This window comes from Eutrigla gurnardus, assembly GCF_963514095.1.
Source record: "Eutrigla gurnardus genome assembly, chromosome: 4".
NCBI classification, from domain to species: domain Eukaryota; kingdom Metazoa; phylum Chordata; class Actinopteri; order Perciformes; family Triglidae; genus Eutrigla; species Eutrigla gurnardus.
The window spans coordinates 20,249,003-20,274,645 of record NC_139918.1 but is presented as its reverse complement, the minus strand read 5'-3'; the positions used below and the strand labels follow the sequence as shown (position 1 = coordinate 20,274,645).

At 40.7% G+C, this 25,643-nt stretch overlaps 3 protein-coding genes across 6 annotated transcripts in view; 2 read left to right on the top strand and 1 right to left on the bottom strand.

Moving 5' to 3' along the window:
* LOC311012735 (abl interactor 1-like) overlaps nucleotides 1-9,385 on the bottom strand; it is a 19,473-nt gene extending 10,088 nt beyond the window's left edge. For all 3 annotated transcript variants that reach the window (XM_084008352.1, XM_084008354.1, XM_084008353.1), the window contains exons 1-3: nucleotides 9,143-9,385; nucleotides 4,239-4,406; nucleotides 1,269-1,445 (exon numbers count right to left, since the gene is read on the bottom strand). In XM_084008352.1, the coding sequence (XP_083864478.1) occupies nucleotides 1,269-1,445; nucleotides 4,239-4,406; nucleotides 9,143-9,259 (462 nt within the window). In that variant the 5' untranslated portion in view covers nucleotides 9,260-9,385. The remainder of the gene's footprint in view (nucleotides 1-1,268; nucleotides 1,446-4,238; nucleotides 4,407-9,142) is intronic.
* Nucleotides 9,386-10,453: 1,068 nt separating this feature from the next.
* Nucleotides 10,454-17,452, top strand: LOC311012239 (acyl-CoA-binding domain-containing protein 5A-like). The gene is made up of 12 exons (XM_084007617.1): nucleotides 10,454-10,801; nucleotides 11,094-11,217; nucleotides 11,579-11,651; nucleotides 12,741-12,900; nucleotides 13,393-13,644; nucleotides 14,362-14,574; nucleotides 14,881-14,975; nucleotides 15,529-15,718; nucleotides 16,009-16,217; nucleotides 16,324-16,374; nucleotides 16,495-16,610; nucleotides 16,723-17,452. The coding sequence occupies exons 1-12, from the start codon at nucleotides 10,720-10,722 to the stop codon at nucleotides 16,733-16,735; spliced, it is 1,578 nt and encodes a 525-aa protein (XP_083863743.1). The 5' UTR covers nucleotides 10,454-10,719; the 3' UTR covers nucleotides 16,736-17,452.
* A 324-nt stretch (nucleotides 17,453-17,776) lies between these two features.
* Nucleotides 17,777-25,605, top strand: LOC311012742 (ATP-dependent zinc metalloprotease YME1L1-like). Of its 2 annotated transcripts, none has more exons than XM_084008368.1 (18): nucleotides 17,777-17,942; nucleotides 18,541-18,678; nucleotides 18,848-19,025; nucleotides 19,183-19,272; nucleotides 19,532-19,641; nucleotides 19,899-20,049; nucleotides 20,149-20,232; nucleotides 20,634-20,786; nucleotides 20,877-21,029; nucleotides 21,345-21,477; nucleotides 21,623-21,685; nucleotides 21,870-21,982; nucleotides 22,181-22,336; nucleotides 22,556-22,707; nucleotides 22,849-22,975; nucleotides 23,403-23,476; nucleotides 23,599-23,685; nucleotides 23,777-25,605. In XM_084008368.1, exons 1-18 carry the CDS (start codon nucleotides 17,910-17,912, stop codon nucleotides 23,918-23,920), a joined length of 2,139 nt encoding a protein of 712 aa, XP_083864494.1. In that variant the 5' UTR covers nucleotides 17,777-17,909; the 3' UTR covers nucleotides 23,921-25,605. The 2 variants fall into 2 exon arrangements, with proteins under 2 accessions (XP_083864494.1, XP_083864493.1); XM_084008367.1 differs by having other exon boundaries at nucleotides 17,778-17,942; nucleotides 20,613-20,786.
* Nucleotides 25,606-25,643: the final 38 nt, after the last annotated feature.

The following is a 25,643-nucleotide window of genomic DNA, read 5'->3' as shown; positions in this document are numbered from 1 at the left end:
CACAAAAGCACACACACACAAATATACCCACACATACGCAGTAATCTACTTCTCAGAATGACATCTCTATCTGGCGTCTGATGCAGTAGTGAGGAAGAAATGATATCAATCCCTCTGAATTATTCACAGACATGTGAGAGAGAAAGTGTTCTGGGGGAAAAATGGTGGAATGTGATATTACGCATTTTTGTCTGCACCGAGCCGAATAAACAAAAAGGATGATCTAACCCTCATCAAAATAACCAATGTTGATTCAATTAAAGATCCTCCCCAAATGAGTCACGCTACACATGTCTGAGTCAAGTTTTTTAAGCGCCAACAGCATAAATAGTTAGTTTCCGACGATATTAAAAAAGGGGGAAAAAGCCTGCGCATTTTCTAGCATCTGCACTAATTTCTACAGAGATCCATCATTTGCAGCATCCATGAATGATGCTTCATTTGCATAGCGGGCCATGCCAAATCTTTCTCAGCGTGAGCCAGCTCTCATAGGAGGAAACACTGGCTCTTGAATTCGTTTGAAAATCAGTGGACAGCCACTATCTCAACAGAGACAGACAGGAGGCGAGGGATGAAGAGGATGATTCAAACACGCTGCGCAGAACTGTGACACCAGAAATCAATGTGCATTACTGTGTGCGTATATACACACACAAATACACACACACATGAATACACACAAAATGTTATATAAAAGAGGGGAAGAAGAGGGGAGATGCCAAGACCGATCGTGGAGAGAGTGAATAAAATAAATGTTATAATGAGCCAAAAATGGGTTGAAAGTATATTTTCCCACGATTCAATAGAGGATGTGATGGTGTGAGCTTCCAGCTAAGGATGTTGTGGGCATGAACAAAACCTCGACAAGCAACAGTGAGCTTCACATCCCATTCTTGGGCGAGTGTCTGATCCATTTCTAGGTGTTTGGGACTTAATTAACTCAAAGGCCAGTGTATTGATCGGCTTGCAGCGCGAGTGAATTATGAAAAGAGACCGGCTGCTTGTTCACATGAAAGTGTGAACTCGACTAAGTATGTGTTTTCCTGTCTAGTAAAATTCATTAACATTGGAAATCGAGACAATACATCAAAGTAATGACTTTGGGATTTAGCCGTGGCAAGAATAGTATGGAAATACTTTTTAAAAACCAGTAACTAAAAGGTGAACAGAAACTAGGGTGTTTTGGTACGAGTAAATTAATGAGTCTGCTTGTCATTTAGTCTAATAGGCGGGATTCATTTTGACATAATGACCAATATCCTTCTTACTTTGACGCCGTGTCCCACATCATCCAGCAGCGTGTAGTCGATGGGCTTGCGAATGTAGCGCACCGGCCGCTCCATGTTGCCCGGGGCGATGATCTTATGGGTGCGAGCAGTGTTTTTATTTGTCGTCAGGATGCCGATCTCTCGACGTGCCACCTTCTCCTTATGGATATCCACTGTCTGCAGGAGAGAGAAATGAAGGGGAACATGAGGATGGGGCTTTTAGGGTCCTCATATTGTAAATACTCCAAATGATCCTGATGTATTGCTTTTATTTTAGACAGGTTATGATGAGAGACATGCATGATTTATAATTTCTCGTTTTGTAAAGAGAGAGAGATTGGTTGACCTGATAATTACACTCATTTGCTTTTAATGCAAATCCAATACCTCCAGGAGCTCAAGGGGCATAATCACCTCCCTTCCCCAGTGAGATTTTGATAAAATACCTACAAGTTGTGTTCAATTTCATAATAATAGATGTGAAAGCCATTTTTCCAGAGGCCATCTTAAAATCACTGCAACAGAAACATGGTCTCTCTTTTAATTCTCATCATGTCTGCGCTATTTTTTAAAGCATATTTATTATTGTTATATCTATTATCTATTGAAACATATTTACTATTTATATGCCCGCTTTTATTTGAAAATTTGCTGGGACATTCACTACCTGCTACACTTTCACAGAGTTCAGCATTTCATAGCTTGACTCTTTCAGTCCATGTTGCTACAGCTAGTAGACCTTCCCCTGCTTATAAACACACTGTGGGTTCTTCCATTGAACTCCTATTAACCCACTATTCTGCTCTATTGGCCTACAGCCTGGGTCTCATTCGAAGCAGCTCTCCTTTAATCCCAAGCACCAGGAGCAACTGAAAATACCAGTGACCTCCATTGAGATGAAGCATCCAACTGCAAAATTGAAAGTCTGATAGGTATCGTGAAGTTAACCTGCGCCTGTCGCTCTCTGCAGAACTCTCCCTCTGTCTGATATGGGGTCTGTGTGCTGCACGTGAGATATATATATATAGAAAACATGCTAGGCGGTTTTTTAGAAGAGGAAATCAAAGAGACACGCCCAGCTTCAGCTGGGAAGAAAGAAAAAGAGACCAGCCTACTTCCTGCTAGTGATAGGCGAGTAGAGGTGGAGGGAGGATTAGAAAAAGCGAGACAACAAAACTGACAGGAAGACACAAACAATTTGAGATGGAAAAGATATGAGAGTGAAAATACTGTGATGTAAAACTGGAAGCCGATTCTGTCAGGATAAAACAATAAGTGGAGAAGAAAGTAAAATGGGGTGGATGCTGACGACAGTTTTATTACTCTAGATATTATAAAAGATGTGCACTTTTACCGACAAACTGTCACAGCCCATCCTGTACAACCAGTTAACCATTGAAGCCGTGGTGCAGCAAACATCACATCCGTAGGTGATGAATGGAAACTGTCAGCTTTATTTCAGTATTTCCTCTACACGTGCATTACTTTAAAAAAAAGTCAGGTCATCTTTATGAAACATAGATATAAAGTTATTGTGTAACTATTAGCTAATCAGTGATGACAAACCTCTGTCTGCCCTTCCGGCACACATGTCCTCATGTAATATCTGTACTGTAATAAACATCTGGCTGTCTGCTCCACCACTGCAGTGCATTTCCGAGAGCAGATGGCACAGCTGTAACTTACTCACTGCTGGACCTATATCGTAGTTTCGGCCAAATAAATCTGTAGTTTAGCAAATGATTAGTCTCTGCAGTACAGTTGAGACATGTTTGACATTTTGGTTTGCTCTTGTTGAAGCGTTATTGGCTGGAGGAAAATATGATGCAGCCCGTATTGTGAGGGTCAGCAGATGTGTGATTTCATACATCAAATATCTCATATCTGGCTTGGTAACAAGTCTAAAAATCTGTGTCATTATCATTTTTTTATTAGCCCTCAGGAATAATTCTAGGTTCATTCTGCATTTGAGGAGATTTGGCCAGCGAATTGGCATTGATTTAAGGGGGGAAAAAAAGAGCCGTCGACAGATTCATGGGAAGCTACTTGTGTTTTGTATCACGACAGAATCCTTAGCACTGGTTTGGGTTTGCAGCAACAGTCCTGCTTTTATTAAACATGCTGCCCTTTTGTGTGCTTTTAAATCCCACAGAGAAGTTTCTTGGGCGTTGTCCAATGTTCTCATCAAGTGTGGTTACAAGGCCTTATAGGGCTATTGTTTCTGAAACAGAAATATCAAACATTGAACAACCATCTAAATGATCCATAAAAGACTCTTTTTGATCCATAAAAGACTCTTTTTGTTCTTCATTAGACTTCCCCCAACTGTACTCCATCCTGCGGCCTGTGGAGTACAACAGGAGCTGAAAAAATGCTAACCAGGCGAGAGAGCTGGCGTCAGGGTTTCACTTCATCCCTGACAGGCTTTATGAAGCACACAGTGGGTGGACTGGGACATTCACTGGCTGACAGGCAGGGTGGCCGTGTTTAGCGCACACAGAGGGAAAGTGAGATAGAGAGAGGACTGCTGATGAAGCAAGAGGGGCTGAAGAGGGGCTGGATAGGGGTGACAGATCCAGCATGATCCATGCCCTTGCTATATCCATCTGTCTTTAAAAAGGTTTAATCTTTAGATGATGGTCCTCAAAAACCTCTATATGGGATGGGATGGAAATCATTCATGAATAAAAACAGTTTCTCTGTAAAGGTGGTGGTGTTTGTGGCATGACATGGTGTGGAAATGTACAATCCTGGATTTATAAGAGGACGTTTTGAGTTTGCATTAACCTCAAACAGCATCAACAGCAAATTAAACCAGGAGTTTATCAGAAAACAGGGAATTGTCTCACTAAAATGTGACATACATTTGAACTCTGCAGGTAAATAAAGGCCCAGGTACAACACATTTAGATAAATGGCATCCATGCATCTATATATGGCATGTGTATCTTCCAGCACTGTGTTGTGTACCTGGGAGATGTGGTTGATGGAGGACTCCATGCGTCGTAGTTGTGAGGCCTGGATGTCCAGCAGCTGCAGCACATTGTTAGCTAAGGCATTGATCTGGTAGGCCACACTGGCCAGAGACTGGGTGGTGTAGGCTTTGGTCTCCTCCAGAGCCTTCTTCTTGTCTTGAGCCTGGCAGAGAGAGGAAGGAAGGACAGATCAAAAAATCAGTTGAAGGACGTGTGGTTGGAAGAAATAGAGAAGCTGACAGGAGGAAGTAAGGTATTAGCTCCAAAAATCTCAAGAGGAAATGTTGCACTCTCATTGTTACTACAATGTGTTATGTGAGCAGACAGTGAGTGGGCAGCTTACTACAGGGACCTGTATTTGACAGGGCCGTTCATTCTCAACCATTTTTAAACCGCAAAGCCCTGTTAAGATCTGAAGGGAAGTGGACAAGAGCTCAGGATTCCTGGAGGGAATGACTTTGTGGATGAAAAGCAGCCTGGAGTTGGACAACAATAACCTTTGAAAAACTCAAATGGACAGCGTTGGACAGGTGCATGGTGGGAGCTGAGCCCAGTGAGCAGGAATGCCAAGACATTTCCTAGGATCCCAGATCTCCACCCGGCTGCCCAAACCATCTGTTTCTGGATCCCTTTAAATAGCAAAGGGACTGAATGGACATATTTATAGTTTGGAAACAAAACAGGGATAATGCAGCCGCACAGAGTACCAGTCCGACTGGGGACTGCCAGTCTTTTGCAGGAAAGGAGGCAGCATTACTAATAACTAATATTTGTTGTAAAAAAAAAAAAAAAAAATGTCATTAATTAATCCCTCATTTAATGTATACAATGTCTGAATGAATACAACCTGATTTACACAGTTTGTTTCGCCAAAGGTTGAAAAACAAAGACACATGCGGTATGAAATGAGGCATCATATGTTATGACTAGCAGATTTTTTGGTATGGTATTTTATTTTGTGTCATCTTAAAAACAGAAAAATATTAAAATATCCATGGATTAATTTATTTCAATCAGCTAATTGATCAATTGACGAATCACTTAAGTGCTCGTTGTCTCACATCATACCTCAAAGCTTCATCAAAGCTTCATAGAGCTCCTATGTTTTTCGAATTGTACAATGAATAATACATAGTAACTATGCTGTGAAGTTAACACATTTAAATATACCTATAAAAAACACACATATATATTATATAGTATTACTCTCATATCTTTGCATTATGTATTATGACCAGAAAACAACAGCTTACTTAGCATAAAAACTACAGTTAGGGGGAAACAGCTCGGCCCTCTCCAAAGAGTTAAACCGCATATCAACATCCTAAAAGCTCACTTATTACTGCATTGTGCATTACTGTACAAAAAAGGGAAACCCAACAACATGTTGTGGTTTTCGGGGAAGTTATGTGCTGAAACACGCTACCTGTTTCCTATCTTTATGCTAAGCTAAGATTATCTTCTCATGGCTCCTTCTTCATGGATACAGAAAGAGACAGATATGAGAGCGGTATCAATCTTCCCATCTAACTCTTGGAAAAAATAAGAATGTTTTAAAAACGAACAACCTATTCCTTTAAAATACTTACATACAGTCCCAATAATAATTATTATGTGGCTATTTTTAAAAACTCTAATCTAGACCCCAGGGGCCACAACGACATTGGCTAAGATTTACCTGCTGCTCCCAAGCAACAATTTAGTTTGCGTGTCATAGCTGAAGGCTAATAATCTGCAGCATGACACCACCATGACCACCTGCCACCTTGGAACATCAGCATCAGGGAAATATTACGTGGATTGGGTTTCCATCACCCCTTTCTTTCTTTCATTTATCTTTAACTTGGAAACAAAACCTGATACAGATACCTTAAAAAAAAAAAGAAGTGCCACTCGCACACATTGATTGGCATTTTGTGTTTAAGAACCACATACTGGAACAAAATGAGAGTAGTGTTCATTTTAAGAGCTAGCATATTTAAACCTAAATGTTCAGACCCATTTAATAGCAGCAAAGGGCCATCCAATGGTAGATATCATCCAAAGAGTTGCTATTTTAGTATACAAAGACCTTCAGAAAGGTGCTTACAAAGATGTGATCTGCTTTGATGCCAACAAAAATGTTAGGTGGCATTTAAAAAAAATGTAGGTGACAGCTTTTCAAATGGATGAATTCAAAAATCTCATCTAAGAATAAAACTCTTCTTTTTCTTCTCCAGCATACGAGAGGATTAAAAGGACATGCTTTGCTTTTCTGGTTGAAAACATGTACCGGTATGCATTAACTGGATTCCTAAAATGTTACATTGAAAAATGTTTTCAGAGTACAGAAACATATTCCATGTCCGAAATTACTGCTCACAATCTCAGCATACCATTGAATGCCCTGCACAGCTTTACTCTTAATTCTTTGTTGCGTTTGTCAAGTGAGTTCATATGCTTATAATGTTTTTAATGTCCCTGAAGAAAGCAGTATCCTGGAGAAGCCGCATACATGCATCTTCATATACCAGGCAATAGTCGAGATATTGCAGCAGGAAGTGATACGACAGAACAGGGTTCTGAAAATCAGCAGAGATGGGGCTGAAGAGCATCACGAATCCGCTTACCATAAATGTATTTAAAACAATTCTAATCCTTTATAAATAGTTTGGGACGCTGTCAATTGAAACCCTTCATTTAAAGTTAAAAAGAATAACTTGTGTGTGCGCTTACAATTACATATATTCTGGCAGTTAAACTAGACAAATCTTCCATGATTTAAATGGCAGTTCAAATTTCTTCGTCTATTATGCGTTAAAGTATTCATCTTTGTCTTATTCAACTACGCATAAATGCAACAATGACGGTAATGATTCTTATTTGGATGATACCAGCACTTTCCAAAAAACCCGGCCATTCTGGCCATTAGTATGTCATAACTCATCAAAGACATTTTATCATTATTGTATAATTATTGGTTTCATAGCGTGTTGGGTTACAGACAGAGGTTGAAATCGAAAGCCATCAAGTAGCAAAAATGTCCACAAGAAGCACATCTGTTTTGTCAGCTTTGCTCATTTCCAATCTTGCTTTATACTCTGTCGTGCAACAAAGTCGTTTAAAGAGGAGTTAGGCCAAGGACACATGATTCTGCTAGGTTTAATCTGTCGATTTTATGAATGAAACCACATACATTTCTGCTAGCAGTGACACAGAAGTCAAGCTATCAACCCGGCGTTCCTCACAAGATGTACTCGGTCAAAATGAACATTTAACGTCCACACAATAAGCCACATTACTGAAATGTGAAAACATCCCCAAGTGATGTACAAATGAATATATCAGCTGGTTAAACCTCAAACCCACCACTTCTAATAATAGATACGTTTACTAACTGAAGCATGACATTGCCTCTGAAACCATCCATGTTAACTGAATTGGCAGCACAGGGAGGCGTACCTGTAAGACCTTAAATAAAATATGATAAAAGCACAACCTTTGAGCATATATTTTTCTGCATAATTATACTGGGATGAGCACTCCGACACACAGCTGTACATGTTCGTCTTTACCCAAGCAGGCATAAGGCAGTGTATAGGCTTTATTTGCATTCCTGATGACAAGCAGGGAAAAGATGTTTAATTGGGGCAAACAGTCAAAGATTTCCCATGCCGGAGCACAGTGGAGTTCCTGGTGTGTGCTGGTCTGTCAACAGATGCTGCTGTTCACACCAGACCAGTCAGCGAGGGTCTACGGTGCACACTCACACTCTCACCCACACATTAACTGAACACATTCTCACCGTGGCAACGTCATGGGATTTATTGCAAGCAACTCTTCAGGGTAGCTCACAGTTGTTAACATTTTATACATGTTGGGCCATGAATCGAAACATCCAACGACTCTCTTCGAAACAGTTCATTCCAATCAGATTATTAAAATGCAAAAACTTGTATGATCCCTGCAAGTCCCCGGGTTTACCCCTCTAAGTTGGGAACCACTGCTTCTGATTCATACTTTCCCTGACAAGGATTCAGTCTGCATATGCAAATAAGCAGCAGACAAATCTGTCATAAACCTGCGGCATGCATTTGACTACAAGCAAATGAGCCATCGACATGCGCCGGAGCCATGTTTCCAGACAAAATCTGGCTCATGAGTGGCTTGACTACACATGTAGAGTCTTCACTGACTTGTGTTTTCTCTAGACATCTTTAAGGACCTGACCTACATAATGATATCCACTAACATAACGGTTGAGAGATGTTTGGATGTCAATGGCTAATGGGGAAAAACGACAGTGTAATATAGGGACAATATAGTGACTAAGCGTTTATGTATTTTCCCCCACAAAATATTACTAAGTACGTATATAAGCTTATTTCCCCTGCAGGAGTCATATGGCTCTTTATAGATTTCATTCGTGATTTATTTTTTTAAAATTGGTATCGCTATTTTGTGGCCCAAGCGTGTGACGTGTGGTTTGGTTTAAATCGTGTGAAAGGGGATAATGAACGCTAATGTCTACACGTATTTTTTATTTTTTTTTAATGGGGAAGGAGATTATATTCTGTCACCGGTACCTACCAGGGAATCAAGTCAGTGACAAAACCACTTGGTCATAACAACGACACACCCTCTGTAAACCCCCAGCAGCCTTCAACACGTCGAGTAACATTAGCCGTGAAAGGCGAACACGGCTCCGGGAAACCGTTCAGACTAGCCAAAACGAGCCGATAACGACATACGGCCGAGCCCGTTTTACACCGGGAGAAAGGCTAGCGGTTTGAGGATCCCTTTCGTTGCGACCAGCATTTCCTGTCTCTGTGGTTTCACTCACTTCTACTACAGCACCGCAGACACGACGGAGATAGCCGACAATTCCACCAAATTTAACGGCCGTTAGGCGTCTCTTACCTGAACATAATTGTTTTCACAGTATTCCGCGACCCGGGACAGGTTCTGGTAGCTTTCCACGAGAGCTCTTTTACCGGCAGGGATTTCCTCCTCTAATAGCATTTGTAGCTCTGCCATCTTACATCCCTTTGCATTTCTCTCTCCTCTGTCCTTTTTTTTTTTCAGCGAGGCGAGGCGGTGATGCTGTGGTGGTGTGTAGCTGAGAGAGGGGCTCCCCCGCCTGGCATTGTGGGGCCGCTGGCCTCCGATTCACAACGGCCTGTGACAAATGGCAGCTTACGTTATAAACGGTGGCCGGTGATTGGCTGAGAGGCCGAGGGAAAAGCGCAATGGACCAATGATATTTCACCATGATGACGCTAAAATCCATCAGAAAAATGTTAAAATTATATATATATATATAAATCATATATATATGATTATATTTGGTGTTCAAGTGGTGTCATAAAATAGCGTATCGTCGTTATTACTCAATAATACGTGTGATATGTATAAAACAAGTTGAATTGCAAATATTTCGACCTGTCCAGGATCCCCCCCTCCCCACCGCGACCCCGAATATGATAAACGGATGGATGCATATATTTTTACGTTGCTGTGGGTTTTTTTTTTAAAACATACACAAAAAAATCGCCCATAAATAGAAAATGTTAGAGTTGAAACATCATAAAATCAGTTCAGATCATAAAAGGCACACAAAGGTAAAGATAGCTGACAGTATACAACAATACATTGCCTTCACATTGGTCATATCACCAGTTTAACAGTCATCACAATAACATACATTTAATATCTAGCCTAGAACATTACGGATAATGGTTGTAAATACTTTAAAATAAAATAAATGTATAGAAATATGCATAAATGTGTAACTACGAATTAGAAATACACCTACAATTCACTACAGAAACCCCTATGTGATTTTATATGAGATACAATACTATACATTAAAATACATATACCTACTCCGCGTCATAACATGTACAGTTACAACAATACTATTAATGTGACTGGTTCTCATCGGCGCGACATTATTTCCGAACACTACATTTCCCACACATCACCGCGGTTTAAATCCAGGCTGAGAGGGGCTTGTGGGGCTTAGAGGAGCAAACCTTCCGTATTAACCCAGTGTGCTACAAAGAGTTGTGCAATAAAAACTACAAATCCCAATCATACTCAGTGACCAGACGTTGACTGTTTGGCTCATCCTTGACCGGAGGCGAAAATTGGCTTTCTGCTGCATATTGCTGACACCGGGGACTAATGGAATAATTATTGCACCGGTGAATATGAACTTTGTGGTGAGTTTCTAACAATCAGTCTTAGCGGGTTCACTCCCGTCAAAGAATACTGGCGCTACAACGAAATGGCTTCTTAAATAGACCTCATTTATCCCAGGATCTCCTGGATTTAAGAAGAAAACAGTCTGCCTCCTTAGCTGCTGCGACGACCAAATTGTGTTCAAGTGTCCCTCTGAACTGTCTTTGATTTTTTTTTGATTGTCTCCATGAATTGCTTCATATTATTGTTCAAGACGTGAGGGCTGCTTCATTTCATCCTCGTTGGGATTCAGCATGGCGCACGAGGAGGACAAACACAGCCTGGAGGCGAAATTTGCTGCTGCAGTTAAAGTGATCCGGAGTTTGCCCGAAGAAGGTGACGCTCCTCTGTCTCAGTAGTGACTGTTTCGTCATGTGCTGTTATGGTGAAGTGTGTGGCTTGTTTGTGTGGTGACTGACCTACATGTAGAGCATTTAAGCCCTGTCTCTCTGTTGATAAAGCTGCTATAGAAGGATAAGAGCTGATTAACTGGATCATATCTTAGGCTAATAACAACTCCTGCAGCTCACTTGTATCACAGCGTAACCATTAACTTTTGTATTCAATTTTTAACATGCCCTCCACATGCATGATTTTCCCTTAATGATTTCCTTCCTTCATTTCTCAGGTCCTTTCCAGCCATCCGATGACATGATGCTGATGTTCTATAGTTACTACAAGCAGGCCACCCTGGGTCCCTGCCACGTCCCCAGACCTAACGGCTTCTGGGACACTAGTGGAAAAGCAAAATGGTATAATGTGTGTTCTCAATGCATTTGTGATTGTTCTATTACGCTACTTCATTCGGAGTTAGTGCTAATGGCAACACAGGAGAGAGCTGATGCATTTGCATGTTTCTAACTAACTTACACACAGATCCGTACTAGGTCATTTCCGACAATTGTTCCAAATCTATGACCTATTTTGATATTGTAATACCCGATTATTACCACATAATACTGCTAGTGTCAAATAACCACACAGAATTGATTTGTATTGAGGTTTCTGCAGAACTTAATACGGCTGTAACAGCTGTAACTTCACATTTTCGGCTATTCAGTGTTCACTCTCCTCTCAGGGTTCGAGTGTTGAACTCAGACTTTGTGTTACCAGGGATGCATGGAGCTCTTTGGGAAATATGACAAAGGAGGAAGCCATGAAGAATTATGTTGAGGACATCCAGCTGGTAAGTCCTTTCAGGAAAAACTAGAGCTGAATATTTGGACTACGCATTTCTCATCAATCTCTGATGTTTTCACACGATGAGAAAAATGGGTGTTTTTCAAATACAGTAAATATATGTAGATTATATAGAAATCTACTATTTCTGAGTCTAAAAGACAGTTTGCCGGTTTATTTGAGTATGATGCAGCTTATTTATTAGATATTGATTTTCAAGCCAGAGATGCCACTGCCAGCAGTTAGTCCATCAACTCTGGGATGGATTGCTGTGAAATTGTATACAGATATTCTTTGTCCCCAGAGGATGTATCATCATGATTTAGTGATCCCTGATGCTGGTGCTGGCATGAGGCTGGCTTTGAATTATGATACTATATTTGTTGAAAAAAGGACTCTCTTTATGTATTTGAAAAATGTGTTGAACAACGAGAGATGTTTCTAATTAACAGCAGATTGCTTTTACAAATTATGCTATTAATTTTTCACCTCATAGCGCCTGAGCTGCATTCAGATCCACTTACCAGCTGTTTTTAATCTGCTTTAATTAACTGCTCCAACAGAGAAATCAGCCAACCTTTGCTATTTGTAGTGATATCAAATTACCTTGTTTGGACTTGTTGACAGTTGTACCACATCGGGAACCATTCTTTAAAGCAAGCTAGGGAAAGTGGGGTAAAAACTTGTTTGAATGAACCTAACAAATCACTCGTGGTTGTGGTTGCTAAAATGATGACTCCTAGTTACTCCTTAGAGGATGTAACTATTTCTGTGACTTCCTTTATATTATTTGAAGGCTGCTGGAAACTGTCCGACTTGACCGCAGCTTTTTGTGAATAGCTGCTGCCGTCTGATCTCATCTACTTTCCAGACAAAGCACAGTTCATCTCAAATTAACCTATTGAAACATGTCAATACACAAATTATGTGGTGAAATTGTCTTTTATAATTCAGACTAAGCAAAATAAGCCTGGTTTATCTGGTTACCAGGCCCCTGTTTATGCAAAAGCAAATGTTTTATTGTGACAATTCCCAATTATGTAATAAGGGATTGGGAGAAAAGGCATAAACATTTATTTTTAATGCGTGTTGTCAGATTTTGGAGACCATCCCAATCTCGGATGAAGTGTCCGATCTGGTACAGAAGCTTGGCAGCTTCTACACAGAAGTAGAGGGAAAAGGAGAAGAAGCTGAAGATAATGAGGTGGAGAGCAGACCCTTCACCAGGCCTTTTGTTAACAATGCAGGTAATGTACGTGATCCGTGATGCCATAATAAAAGCAGATCACACTCATGGGAGAGTGCTGTTAATCCTCTCACAGATGACAGTTTTTTTCCCCTAATAATAAGCCTGTCTTACTTGTGTTTTTATCACTAGATGAGCTGGTCACACAATTATACAAACCAACAATGGAAGGCAAGTCTCTGGTGTTTCGCAGTAGCTGTGTAATTGATAGCAGTGTATTCACCTAATTAGGTTACTTTCATTGCCTTTTCACTTGACACAAGTCTGATGTCAAGTGTAAGACTGTCAAGTGTACATTGTCCTTGTCTGGAACTGTGAACAAGAAATAAGTAGATTGTTGGATGGATGAAATGCTCTTGTGTAGTCTGTCTTGTATGTGCTGTAGTTAGTCGGCGTGTAGCTTGTTGCCCTACATCGTTATTTTCTCTTTGTGGTGTGTAGCGTGTAGAAGCTGTGAAACGCCAAAACCTTCAACTGTCAACTGTGTGTATGATATAAAGAGTTAAACACGAGTGTTTCCCTCACCGCTCAGGCTATGGGGATCTGTGGGACGATATACAAAACCTCCACGAAAATGACAGCAGTGCTCATGGCATAAGTGTGAGTAGCGAGGAGGCGGAGGGAAGCACAGAAAATAGTGAAGTGGAGAGAAAAGAGGAACGTAGTGATTGGAGAAAAAGTGAGGAAGAGGAGAATGGGGATGAAGAAGACAATACAGACGATGAAGACGAGGAGGAGGAGGAGGAGGAAAAAGGTACCATGTGTAGATGTAGTGGTTAGCTGTCTTGTGCTGCGTAATTAGCTGTGACGTAGACACTACGCCAACAGTATTTTTTACATGATTTAAAGGGTAAGGCTGGTGATAATCTATTATAATTAATGTCCACAAATCCTGTGGGTGTGTGCGACGGTGTGCGTTTGTTTTCACGCCAAGTAGCAAAAAGGGGTTGTGGCGGTGAGACACCAGGGCCAAACTCATGAACAGTTTGTCTTGTTGGAGGTATCATCACACTTAGCAGAGAGTTCCTCTTCCACTGGTGTCGGTTAGCCTTGCCCTCTATACTTCACTCCCGATGAACCACGCATGCATGGATTGATGCATGGGCGTGTGTAGTTGCAGCTATTGTGGATTCAATCCCGTTTCCTGTCAATCCTACATAAATGGCCCTGCTGCTGTATATACGCACTAGTGCAGCGGTTTCCGCTTGGTACAGACACATTTTATTTTTTCATTAAGAATACCATTTTCACTACAATCTGACACAGTTAATTTTAAGGGTACAAGATACATATTTACTATTGAAATTAAATTAATGTAACGTGATTTCACTCTGAACACATTCATATAATTGTAGTAAAAATTAAAGTGAGATCAAAAGAAAAGTGTAATTTGCACTCAGACATCCAGAGCCAGATATGGTTAGACAAAGGGCACATAAAAAACAACTGCACCTCTCTCGTTCTGTCTCAGACTGGAGGCCTAACCCCAGGCTGCTGATGGTGGACAACAGGTGGGGGTCTTACACCATGGGATCCAGCAGCAGCATGGAGCCCAGCATGTCCTCCTTCACCAACGGGACACACAGCTCCCTCAACAGCGAGGTGGAGGAGGAGGAGCTGGCCTGTTCCATGGAGCCCAGCGTCCAGTATGACTCCTATGTGCACTTTAATGGACACCTGAGTGGTAATATTACACATCAATGCAAATGTTGTGTTTGTGTAACACTATTGCATGTATAGAGTACATACCTCAAAATGGTTTATGATAATAAAAGTTACTCCTAGTTTAATATTTGAATAGGGATGGAATGATATAAAGTTTATTTTTTTAAATGATAATGGCCCGTGGGCCGCAGTTGGCCCATGAGTCGTAATTTGGCATCTCCAGCTTGACGCGTAAAGAGTTAAGAGAAATAAATAACAAACTGAATGTTAGTTCTGTAGATGTACATTTAAGAACGATATAATGTACCATGTTGTCCATGTTCAGGTCCGACTGATGCTGTTCCTGAGAAGAACCACCGATCCACAGACTCAGATAATGAGGAATTCTGTGACTCAATGGAGCATGTGGCCATGGAAGAGGTATGGTGTCCCTCCTCCATTCCCTGCACCAAATGAAAGGATTAGTTTCAAGGAAATACCCTTATTTACTTTCTTTCCAAGTGCTAGATGATAAACCACTCTCATGTCTGTACACTAAATATGCAAATATGCAGCCAGAGCCAGGATATTAGCTTAGCTTAGCATAAAGACGAGAAGCAGAGGTAAAGCACATTCACCAGCGCTTCTAAAGTTCACTGTAGACTCCAGGAAATCATTACGCCCAGCCAAGAAATAGTCCAGCACATAAACCCCCCATAAAAACCACAGCATTGAACCAGCTTCAGAGTTCTCAGGCAGAACCAGGCGGGCCGTTTATCCCTGCTCCCCGGCTTTATGCTAAGCTAAGCTAAGCTAAGCTAAGCTAAGCTAAGCTTTCTCATGTAACCATAGACAAGAAAGCAAATAGGATATTTCCAAAATGTCAAACTATTCCTTTAATCATGTCAACATTCCAGATGGAAAGTAATACAGAGTTAAAAGTTAAAACAGAGAAATAATGTGTTGGTTTGACTCTCTTTTTTTTCCTACCAAGGTGCTGTCTACGTCAAAAACGCTATCACCTGGATCAAGAGCTGCGTCGGTGAGGCAAAGGGATCTTTGGCTTGAGAACAACACAACCCTAAAGGGAGGAGAGGATCAGGTACTCGTGGGAGATGCCTACCTCGAAGAAGGGATGAGTGCAAGCCAGTACAGCAGCAGCTCTTTGTCAAGAAGAGGGAGAGGTGAGACAGTCCACTTTGGTTTATACTGACACTACTTCACACATTTGTAGCTGTGCGTGGTTGTAAGTCCCTCATGTACCAGAAAGCACCATAAATGCTTTGTTCGTTTACAGTTTCACAGTTGCACTACAGCTGCTCACATAGACAACAAAGTCAGCGACACCTGTAATTAGTTATCCAAATTGAATAAACCGCGGGTAGTTGCTCGGTAACGGAGGCTGATGTTGTTTGTTTTCTACCAGGAAAAGTGACACTCAATAGCGGCTGTTGTATTCTGACTCCAGTTTCAGGTTCACAGTGTTTCAGGGCTACCTGCAGCTCGCAGCAGTGTGCCGGTGTGGATGCCATATGCTGTTGTGTATCACAGAGCAGACATCCTGTTAGTGTTGCCAGGGGAAACGTCAACGAGCAAATAGCAACAGCTCTGCTGCGGCTGCAGCACGACATGGCCACGGTGTTGCACAGGCTGCACGCTCTGGAGGCGCTTGCAGTGTCACAGGTGAGAGATCCGCGGTGTTCTCCACAGTTTGTTTATTACAGTATCCATGACGATTTGTTGTATATCTATTGATGCATGTCTATATATATATATTTTTTTTTTTCAGTCAAGATCATCTTCGCCAAGGCAGGAGGACTGCCTAGCTATAGCACAAAAGGTCCTTATGAGTTTTTCTTTTAATTGAAATGTTTTACATTTTCAATACTTTATTTAATGAGCAAGATGTATCCCATCATAAACCAAACAGTGGCCTTAATACAGGTTTCTGTTTTTATAGTTCTTGAGACCGTCCTGGTGGCCTTTTGACCTCTCTCCATTCACAGTGGTATTGACTGCCCTCTGGCCTCTGGTTACCCATTGGCTTGTCCAGCTTTACTTTCAACGGAGGAGAAGGTGAGTAAAATACTGACAAAAAGTGTCCTGGTCCTATAATTACTGATTTATTTTTGCTTTATAGCCATACCACAAACTACCAAAACTCAGTTTTACCTTTTCCCTACCACAGGAAAATCCCCTGAATTATCGTTGGCATCAATCAAAGAATGTGAAGCTGGGATGGAATTGTTGCACTTTTGTTGCTTTGTGGCTTTTTCAAGTCACCACCACAGACGGAGTATAATGAGGCACCAGTCGACATGGGAAGGCTCTTTTAGATAAATGAGTGATCAGAGAGGTGTGTAAAGAGAGACTCTGCAATATAGTGTAGCCTTTTGACTTCTTGGATAGGAAAGAGAAGGACTGGGGATTAGAAATGCTCACACAATTTTATTGTTATAGTGAGATTAGCATTAGATGGTGATCCTATTTATAACATGTCTCACAGATCACCAGGAACTGGATATACACATAGCTGACTCAAATATTTATAGAAATGAATTCATTATCATAGTAGCTGTGGACTTTAAGCGATGCCCAATTGTTGTTGCCAGTTTTTTTTTATTAATTGTACATTTCATTGTTTATTTAAGTTTCTTTTCACACAACCCCCTGATTATTAAGGATTTATATATCATATTTATTGTTAAAAATATAGAAATATTTGAGGTGTTTCAAAATAGGCATGGTTATATGTTATTTGTGTAGAAGTATACGTATATACTTTACAGCTTCAGTGCAATACTATCAAAGATTAAACTTTTGCATAAAGTAAGATACAGAATAAGGTCAATCCATACAGTCATTTTCGTTTGTTATCAGCTGTAAGTAGTTAATTTTGACATGCAATAAACACATTCTTGGGACAAACGCTTACTGGAGTGAATCTTTTGATTTGATCAAGAAAATGTAAATATCGGCTGAAAGGTTGTGTGACTGCTTGGGAAAGGGGATGTTGACCATCTGCTGTAAGCATAAGCTGGGAAATATAAGTGGCAATTGTATCATTTTGTCGCATTTTTCACATTTTAGACTAATTGAAATCCCCTGAATATAATATAACATGAACATTTTACACTGACTGAATATACGGAACTTAAGCTAGGCCAGAAAAGGGGGAACATTAAAACGGGTACAATTTGTCACAACACGATAGAGGTCATTTCCGGTTTCTTTTCAGCTGTCGGACTAGCGCTGAAGTTCGCAGTTGGACTTGCTATGCTAAAATAAGTGGAAGTAACGCGGACATATAACGCTCGGGGACAGCGTCACAACTTGTGTAGCTTAACGGCCGTTGTGGACCAGAGATAATTGAAAATGTTTTCTTTGTCAATGACTGTCCAGCCACAGGTAAGGACACAGGAAACGTTAGGCCACGCTAACCTTAGCATGGTTGTTGTTGTTTTGGTTCCTAATTCCGTTGCGTTTAGCCGGCTAACAAGCTACGGTAACCTTAGCTTATTCTGTTAAATGAGCCGGACTGCTGCTGTCGACATTTCGATATATATTTTTGATGATTTGGAAGACATCTACGTTTGCGTCAACTGACATTGTCAGTCAATATTGGTATCTTTCTATTTAATTGACTAACATATGGACTGTGCGGACCGTTGGGATGCGTTCCAGCTAGCTAACGTTAGCGTTAATGTTCTGAATAACATTCAGTGTGTCAGATGAGGAAACTGCGTCGCTATACATATATGATATATAAATCAGCAGTTCAACCAACATCTCTCTTATAATGTTAACTGGTGTCTAAGCTTGATTTACATCACGTTGACTTTGTAACACCAGCTAGCTAATGTACGTTACCAGTGACAACTGTACTAACAGTAAGCTGCCTTCGGGCTAGCTAACAAATAGGGTTTGTGATGATATCACTAATTGAAACATACGTGACAGTGGTACCTGCCATTCACTCACTGTTATGGATTACATGTGACTGCAGGTGACTGTTCCTCTCAGCCACCTCATCAACGTGCTCCACTCCATGAAGAGCTCAGTGGGAAGCGGCAGCATCAGCAGCTCCTGCACATCGAGGAAATGCAAGGAGCATGCCTCAGACACAGAACGACACCGCACAGAGGTACACATTAGTAGGACCTAAGCTGTAGTTGCTGTATCAGACACAAAGTGTGTTGCTACCCTTACTTGTTTTCATTCTACCGAGTCCACTTAATAAAAACTGTCCTGTACAATAACTTTGTGAGGAATATAAATCAAAGCTTATAAAATGTGATAATGTATGTGTGCAGCCCCTGTGGAACCTGCGTGAGCTTGGCTTGACTGACCTGGGAGTAAAGCAGCTGGATGAGCTGGCAAACGGTGTGTTACCACGCTTGAGTCCACAGGAGACGCCACTTCCATTGGGTGAACAGGCAGGCTGGAGGACCTCACATCTTTCTACACACTCTTTTTACTTAAATAAGCATGGTGAGAATGTACATCCTTGTTAAACAGCTGTGCCTATTAATATGGTGTTTCACTCCAGAGATTCTGATAAATCTCATGTTGTTGATCATCTTCGTTAGGGCCCCTATTACCATTTCCCACCAGCTATACCAGGGTTAACCTTGTCCTCTGTTCCCAGGCTTCTTATGTGGTGCAATGCCCATGTCCTATTCCAGGCAGCACCTTTCACCTCTTCTGTCTGTCTGCACAGAGCTACAACACTGGCCAGGTAACTATGGATTACTATATCATTTTTAATAATAAACTCATTTGTTACTTATGAATTTAGTTGGTTTGCTTGATATTTGACAACAATGTCAATAACGTTGCTGAGAGAATAACAAATATTCCTATTTTAAATTGACATTGTAGATGTGCTAATAATAATATGTATATTTTTCAATTATTGTTTGTTATCTGGTCATATACTGTGGAAATATGGTTGACTTTTTAATCTATTTAAACATATGCTTACTATACATTTCAAGTGTGGGTCCCAAACAGAGGCTTTAAAACTTTAAAGAGCAAAACCAGACGACTGCAGTCAGCCTCCGACCGCTCCTTGGACTCTGAAGGATTCGCACCATCTTTTATGAAAGTAAGTGCTGAGATATGTTCACAAGCTGAAGCAAATCATAGACATTTTATGTCTATGCTTAATGTTCTTAAATATATTAAGCAAGTTACAGAGTATTATTATTATTACTGTTCAGGAATCTAATAATAAAGGCAGAGCATGAATTTTATGTTTTCAGACCTGTCCAGTGTGATGACCCTGAGAGTAAAGGTGTGATTAAAGTGAAGGTGCATTCTGACTTTGTGCATAATGCTGACCAATGTTACCTTGTTCTGAAGGGTTTCCTGACACGTGACAAGGGTATTGAGGTTGAAAATCTCGACAGCCTAGTGAAGAAAAAGAACTTATCCGATGGACAGCAGGATGCTTTCAAGAGGGGCTTTGCTGAGGGTTTCCTGAAAGCCCAAGCCTTGACGCAACGCACACAAGGCAAGTTTTAATACAAACACACTCAAGTTGAAATATATTACTATTATTATTAAGTATGAAACAATGCTGATGTATTGTTTTCATGCTCCAACTGTTAAGACTCTCTCAGGAGGACTCGTCTGATCCTGCTGGTGCTGCTTCTTGTTGGGATCTATGGTATCTCCAAGACCCCCTTCATATCGGGTAAAGGCTCCTTTTCTTCTCTTCGGATGCTTTTTGGTTCCACGTCACATATTAAAAAATGACCTCCACTATAACATTTTAATATATTCAAATATACATGTTAATGAGAAAGCCTGCTGAACTAACCTATGCATTTTGAACACGTATTAACCCTTAAAAGAAAATAACTAAGCTTGGAATAATTGAGCCACATTCTGGTCTTTGCACACAACGCATTCTAACATGCAGCATTGAATCTCTCTAATATACGCAGATGTGAATCTTAAATAATCCTCAGTAACAGGCAGTGTGTGTTTCTGTGTTCATGTGTGTGTGTTTGTGAGTTCATTAACCTTGCCATGCAGTGTGATTTCGAACTTTAATCTTACCATTTTGGATAGTACGGTTCCGAACCACATCAGGCTTGGACTCTGCAGTGGACCCTGTCCAGATGAAGAACGTGACATTTGATCACGTCAAAGGGGTAGAAGAAGCTAAGAATGAGCTGCAGGAAGTAGTGGAGTTCCTGAAAAACCCAGAGAAGTTCACATCCTTGGGAGGAAAGCTGCCAAAAGGTATGGTTATGGCCATCTTTCACACAATTCCATTCAGAGATCTGTTTCTCATTCTTCTCATCCCCTCCTCCTTTCCTCTCTCTACTTTAGGTGTTCTACTGGTTGGTCCTCCAGGGACTGGAAAGACTCTACTGGCCAGAGCGGTGGCAGGAGAGGCAGATGTGCCATTCTACTACGCCTCCGGGTCCGAATTTGACGAGATGTTTGTTGGCGTGGGAGCCAGCCGCATCAGAAACCTTTTCAGTAGGATTTTTTTATTATTTTAATATCAAATTTGACCATATATTTTCCCTTTTCCTCGCTAAGAAGCCATTTGAAAGTGTACAGTTAATCTTTCTTGAAACACGGGCTGTGAAGCATTCATAATCTGTGTTGTTGGGACACATAAGGGAAGCAGGGGTATGAGAGGTGCGCCTCAACTCTATGGGTGTAATCAAGTCTCTTATTTGACATTACCTCGCTCCTTGAGGTGTAGTGTCGGCATCCAGCATTCACACCACAACCAATATTGTGGTAGGTATGAATATTTTTGTATTTGTCTTACTGCTTTTTTTCTAGGGGAGGCTAAAGGCAATGCCCCCTGTGTGATCTTCATTGATGAACTGGACAGTGTGGGTGGGAAAAGGATCGAGTCTCCCATGCACCCTTACTCCAGACAGACTATCAACCAACTACTTGCAGAGATGGATGGGTAATCTCTAAAATTACATTTTTACACTTCAGAAACGCATTGAGTGAGGAATTGCTTAATTCAGATTTAAGCAAATTTGGCAATATGTTGCGATAAATGAAGTAATGACACTGACTTGCATTTACCCTGTAATATTACTTTGTAGGTTTAAACCAAATGAAGGTGTGATCATCATTGGAGCAACCAACTTCCCAGAAGCTTTGGATAAGTATGTTAATACTGAAAATGTGCTTACAATGCACATTGAAGTTTACAACCCTCAAAGTTGCAGCTTTCCTTGTCCATTACAAAGAACGGACTGCAAACCTGAGGCTGTTTTTGATGCAGTGACCCAGATTATATGCTGACAAAGTATCAGTACTTTTACTAACCAGCTGAATATCTTTATGTAGTGCCCTCATCCGCCCAGGACGTTTTGACATGCAGGTGACGGTCCCCAAACCAGACGTGAAAGGACGCACAGAGATCCTCAACTGGTATCTGAAGAAGATTAAAGTAGATCCAGGTATGAGATCAGCATCTTATTGTGTATATGCCTTTGCTCGTGGGTCCTGACTCACTGAACACACTGGCACAGCACAAAGCACTGGGATTTTTTTTTTTTTTTAATGGTCTGAATAATTTATTTTTACTTTGTTAACCTTTAATAGTAGCCCAGCCTTCACTGTGAGATCTTTGTTGATGTTGCCTGTTGTCTTTGTAGCTATTGAGGCCAATATCATTGCCCGGGGCACAGTGGGCTTCTCTGGCGCTGACCTGGAAAATCTGGTTAACCAGGCTGCCCTGAAGGCAGCAGTGGATGGCAAAGACATGGTCACCCTGAAGGAGCTGGAGTTTGCGAAAGACAAAATCCTCATGGGTGAGTAACGAGGAAGCTTTGCTAGTAGGTTAAGAAAAACAACAGTTTCCCTGTAATTGTTAAAATATGACTTATCTTTCCACTAAACCCATTATCTGATTGTCTGTATATTTCCATCTAACATGGATAAAAGTTTCATTTTTATGACTATGATTACTGCCATCAAAGTCCTGTTGTGGCAATAAAAGAATGTCATTCATACCTTCTCTTTTCTTAAAGGTCCTGAGAGAAGGAGTGCACAAATAGACAAGAAGAACAAGACCATCACGGCATACCATGAATCAGGCCATGCAATTGTGGCTTACTACACCAAAGATGCCATGCCGATTAACAAGGCTACTATCATGCCCAGGGGCCCTAGTCTGGGACACGTAAGGAAACCCAGAGCTTGTTAACTCCATGGTTAAACGCTGCATGTTCAGATTTGACACCGGGTCAAACTATCATTACTTTTATCTGATGAGATGTGAGATATTTGAATCCTCCTCTCTATCTTGAATCGTTCTCATCAGGTGTCCATGCTCCCAGAGAACGATCGCTGGAGTGAGACTCGCTCCCAGCTACTGGCCCAGATGGACGTCAGTATGGGCGGCCGTGTAGCGGAGGAGCTTATATTTGGCCATGAATACATCACAACTGGTAAGACAAGAGTTCCTTAATGTTTGAGGGGTAGAATGTAGAAAACAATATTTAAACTTCATCTGAAAACTTAGAAGCTGAGGATTAATTTGAAATGCAGGTCAACAGGGTGTGAAGTTGGTCACGTAATAAATCTGAATCAATTTATCAATTAAATAAAATAAATTGTGTAAGTTTAAAAAGGCTGACAACATTATGATTGAGTAATATGATGGCCATCCCCATGCACACTTATGTCTCATAATGGCAGTGCAGTAATTTGGGGTTGATTGAACCATTTATTACTCAGATTTGACACTAAATTTTATTTTGTTACCACACAAGAATTGACAAAAATACCACATTAAAGACTTTACATTACAGACCCTTTTACAGACATCATGTGGGTCTGAGGGTTAATTAAAATGTGTCATCTCTTCTTCTCCAGGTGCTTCAAGTGACTTTGATAGTGCCACAAAGATCGCTAAGATGATGGTGACTAGATTTGGAATGTGTGAAAAGGTAGGCTAACTTCTGGAAATTAAAGAAAATGGAAGGCTGTACATGCTAGTATTGAGTTGCACTACACTTGTGCTATAATTGTATGTACATTTAGGTATTTGTTTCCCCGTCTTGTCTCCCAGTTGGGTGTGATGACCTACACTGACATGACAGCCCAGAGCCCAGAGACACAAGCAGCCGTGGAGCATGAAATCAGGATGTTATTGAAGGTCAGTCATCTTGTTTGCTGCTGAACAAAGTACAACCAGGCAATCCCACCAGCTCTTGTAAAACATTTTTTTCTTACCATCTTGTCTCTAGGAGTCTTACGAGCGTGCCAAAGCTCTGCTGAAGTCTCACACCAAAGAGCACAAAAACCTGGCAGATGCTCTGCTCATGTATGAGACACTGGATGCCAAAGAGATTCGCCTGGTCCTGGAGGGCAAGGCCATAGAGGCCAGATGAAACACGCAAGGACAGCAACAATCAGGGGGGGTAGCAAGGGGGAAGGGGTCAGATTTCTAAGAGCTCAGGGGTCATGGACAGAGGGATGGACTCCGACCATGAGCAGTGAATCAGAGAAGCCATGTTCTGCATTCTCAAGTGCTCATGTGGGACTTTATCTTCATGCTGTCATCAATATTCCCAGTTAGGTAGGTCTGTCATGTGGCACTTAAACATGACTTTCCTGTGTTCGGAGGTAAGCAGGTGTTTGTTGCACAGGTTCACTGTATGTGACAACGGTGAGCCGGTAAAATCCTTAATGTTCATGATGTTGCTCAGGTCACTTTATCAGTTGCTGGGAGGAAACAATACATGAATGTTTTTGATGCACCTCAAATGTAAATCTGTAGGATTATTTTTTTTATGTTAATTGTTGAAAAAAGGAGTTGAAATTTGGGCAAATTCTCTTCAGCCAGGTCTGTTTTTAGATGTCAGTGGGAAATGCTGAGCGGCTATTATCGTTAACCCAAAGAGCTACTGTAACTAGACTTTAACTAAATCTCAACTCCTATTTGTCACTCATCTTCCAGGCTTTGTGTTCACATGTTATTTGTCTAGTTTGTCTGTCAAAAGGTCAGACTACACACTCTACTCCTAGCTTGCATGTCTCAATTAGGCACCAAGTGTCACAAGGGGGTGCTGCACTTTGACTTTCCATCTGATTCTTTGTATCTGGGATGATTGGTGGATCATGTACATGTTTGTATGTATGTACATTCTCGTGTTCCCCTCTGCATAATCATTTTTAAAGGTGGCCTTTTTAGGGAATTTACCATTGAGTTTTCCTTTTAAAGGAGGATGTCTCAGCACTTTTGATAAGTGTATCAATTGAAAATGCACTTGCAGTCACTTCATGTAATTTATTGCATTCATGCTGCGTGTACAGACGGAAGCATAACTGATGTTCAGCCTCAGAGAGCATGCAACAAATACAAGCTGTGTTTATGTAGTAATAGGTCATTGGGATGTTTAGAATTTTAAAGCTGTCATAGTAGCCTAATTATATTTATTTAATAGTCCTGGTTTGGCAGCTTCAGCAAAATATCAGTTTTTCTTGTAAATGCAAATTTATCAAACACCCCAATCTTTAGATTATTCAGCCAAACAAGGCCAATTTTCAGTTATTGTTCATTGGTGTCTCCTTTCCTGTTACATTAACGGAGAAAGATTTCACACATCACATGCCAATTACTGGTGTTGCGCTGTGTTTAAAGGGAATTAAGTCTAATTGTAAAGTGACATAATTTACTCTAAATATATTTCTTTACAACAGATTGTGGGTAGAATCAATGTCCCAATTTCCAAGTGAAAAATTACAACTGCAGCAGTGTTTGTTATCCATATTTTAGGGGATCGGTCATCGAGATTATCACCAGCATATGGTGTCAGTTCATCAGTTTCTGTCTTGCTTCAATTTGATACACAATTTATTCCATTTATTGGCCTTTTATCCCTGTTTAGCTGTGTGTGTATATATACTGGGATATAATGGGAACATTGTATATATATGTATAGTAATGATTTTATGCTGAGTACATATTGAATGGCTCTCTGCTGTTGATTGACAAAATCTCTCAACAATGTGATGGCAGTGGTTAAAGAATGTCTGTGCAGCTGGGATGAATAAAAAGAAGCCCAATTAAAAATGTGTTTGGTGTATTTAAGATTTATTTTTGCATAACTA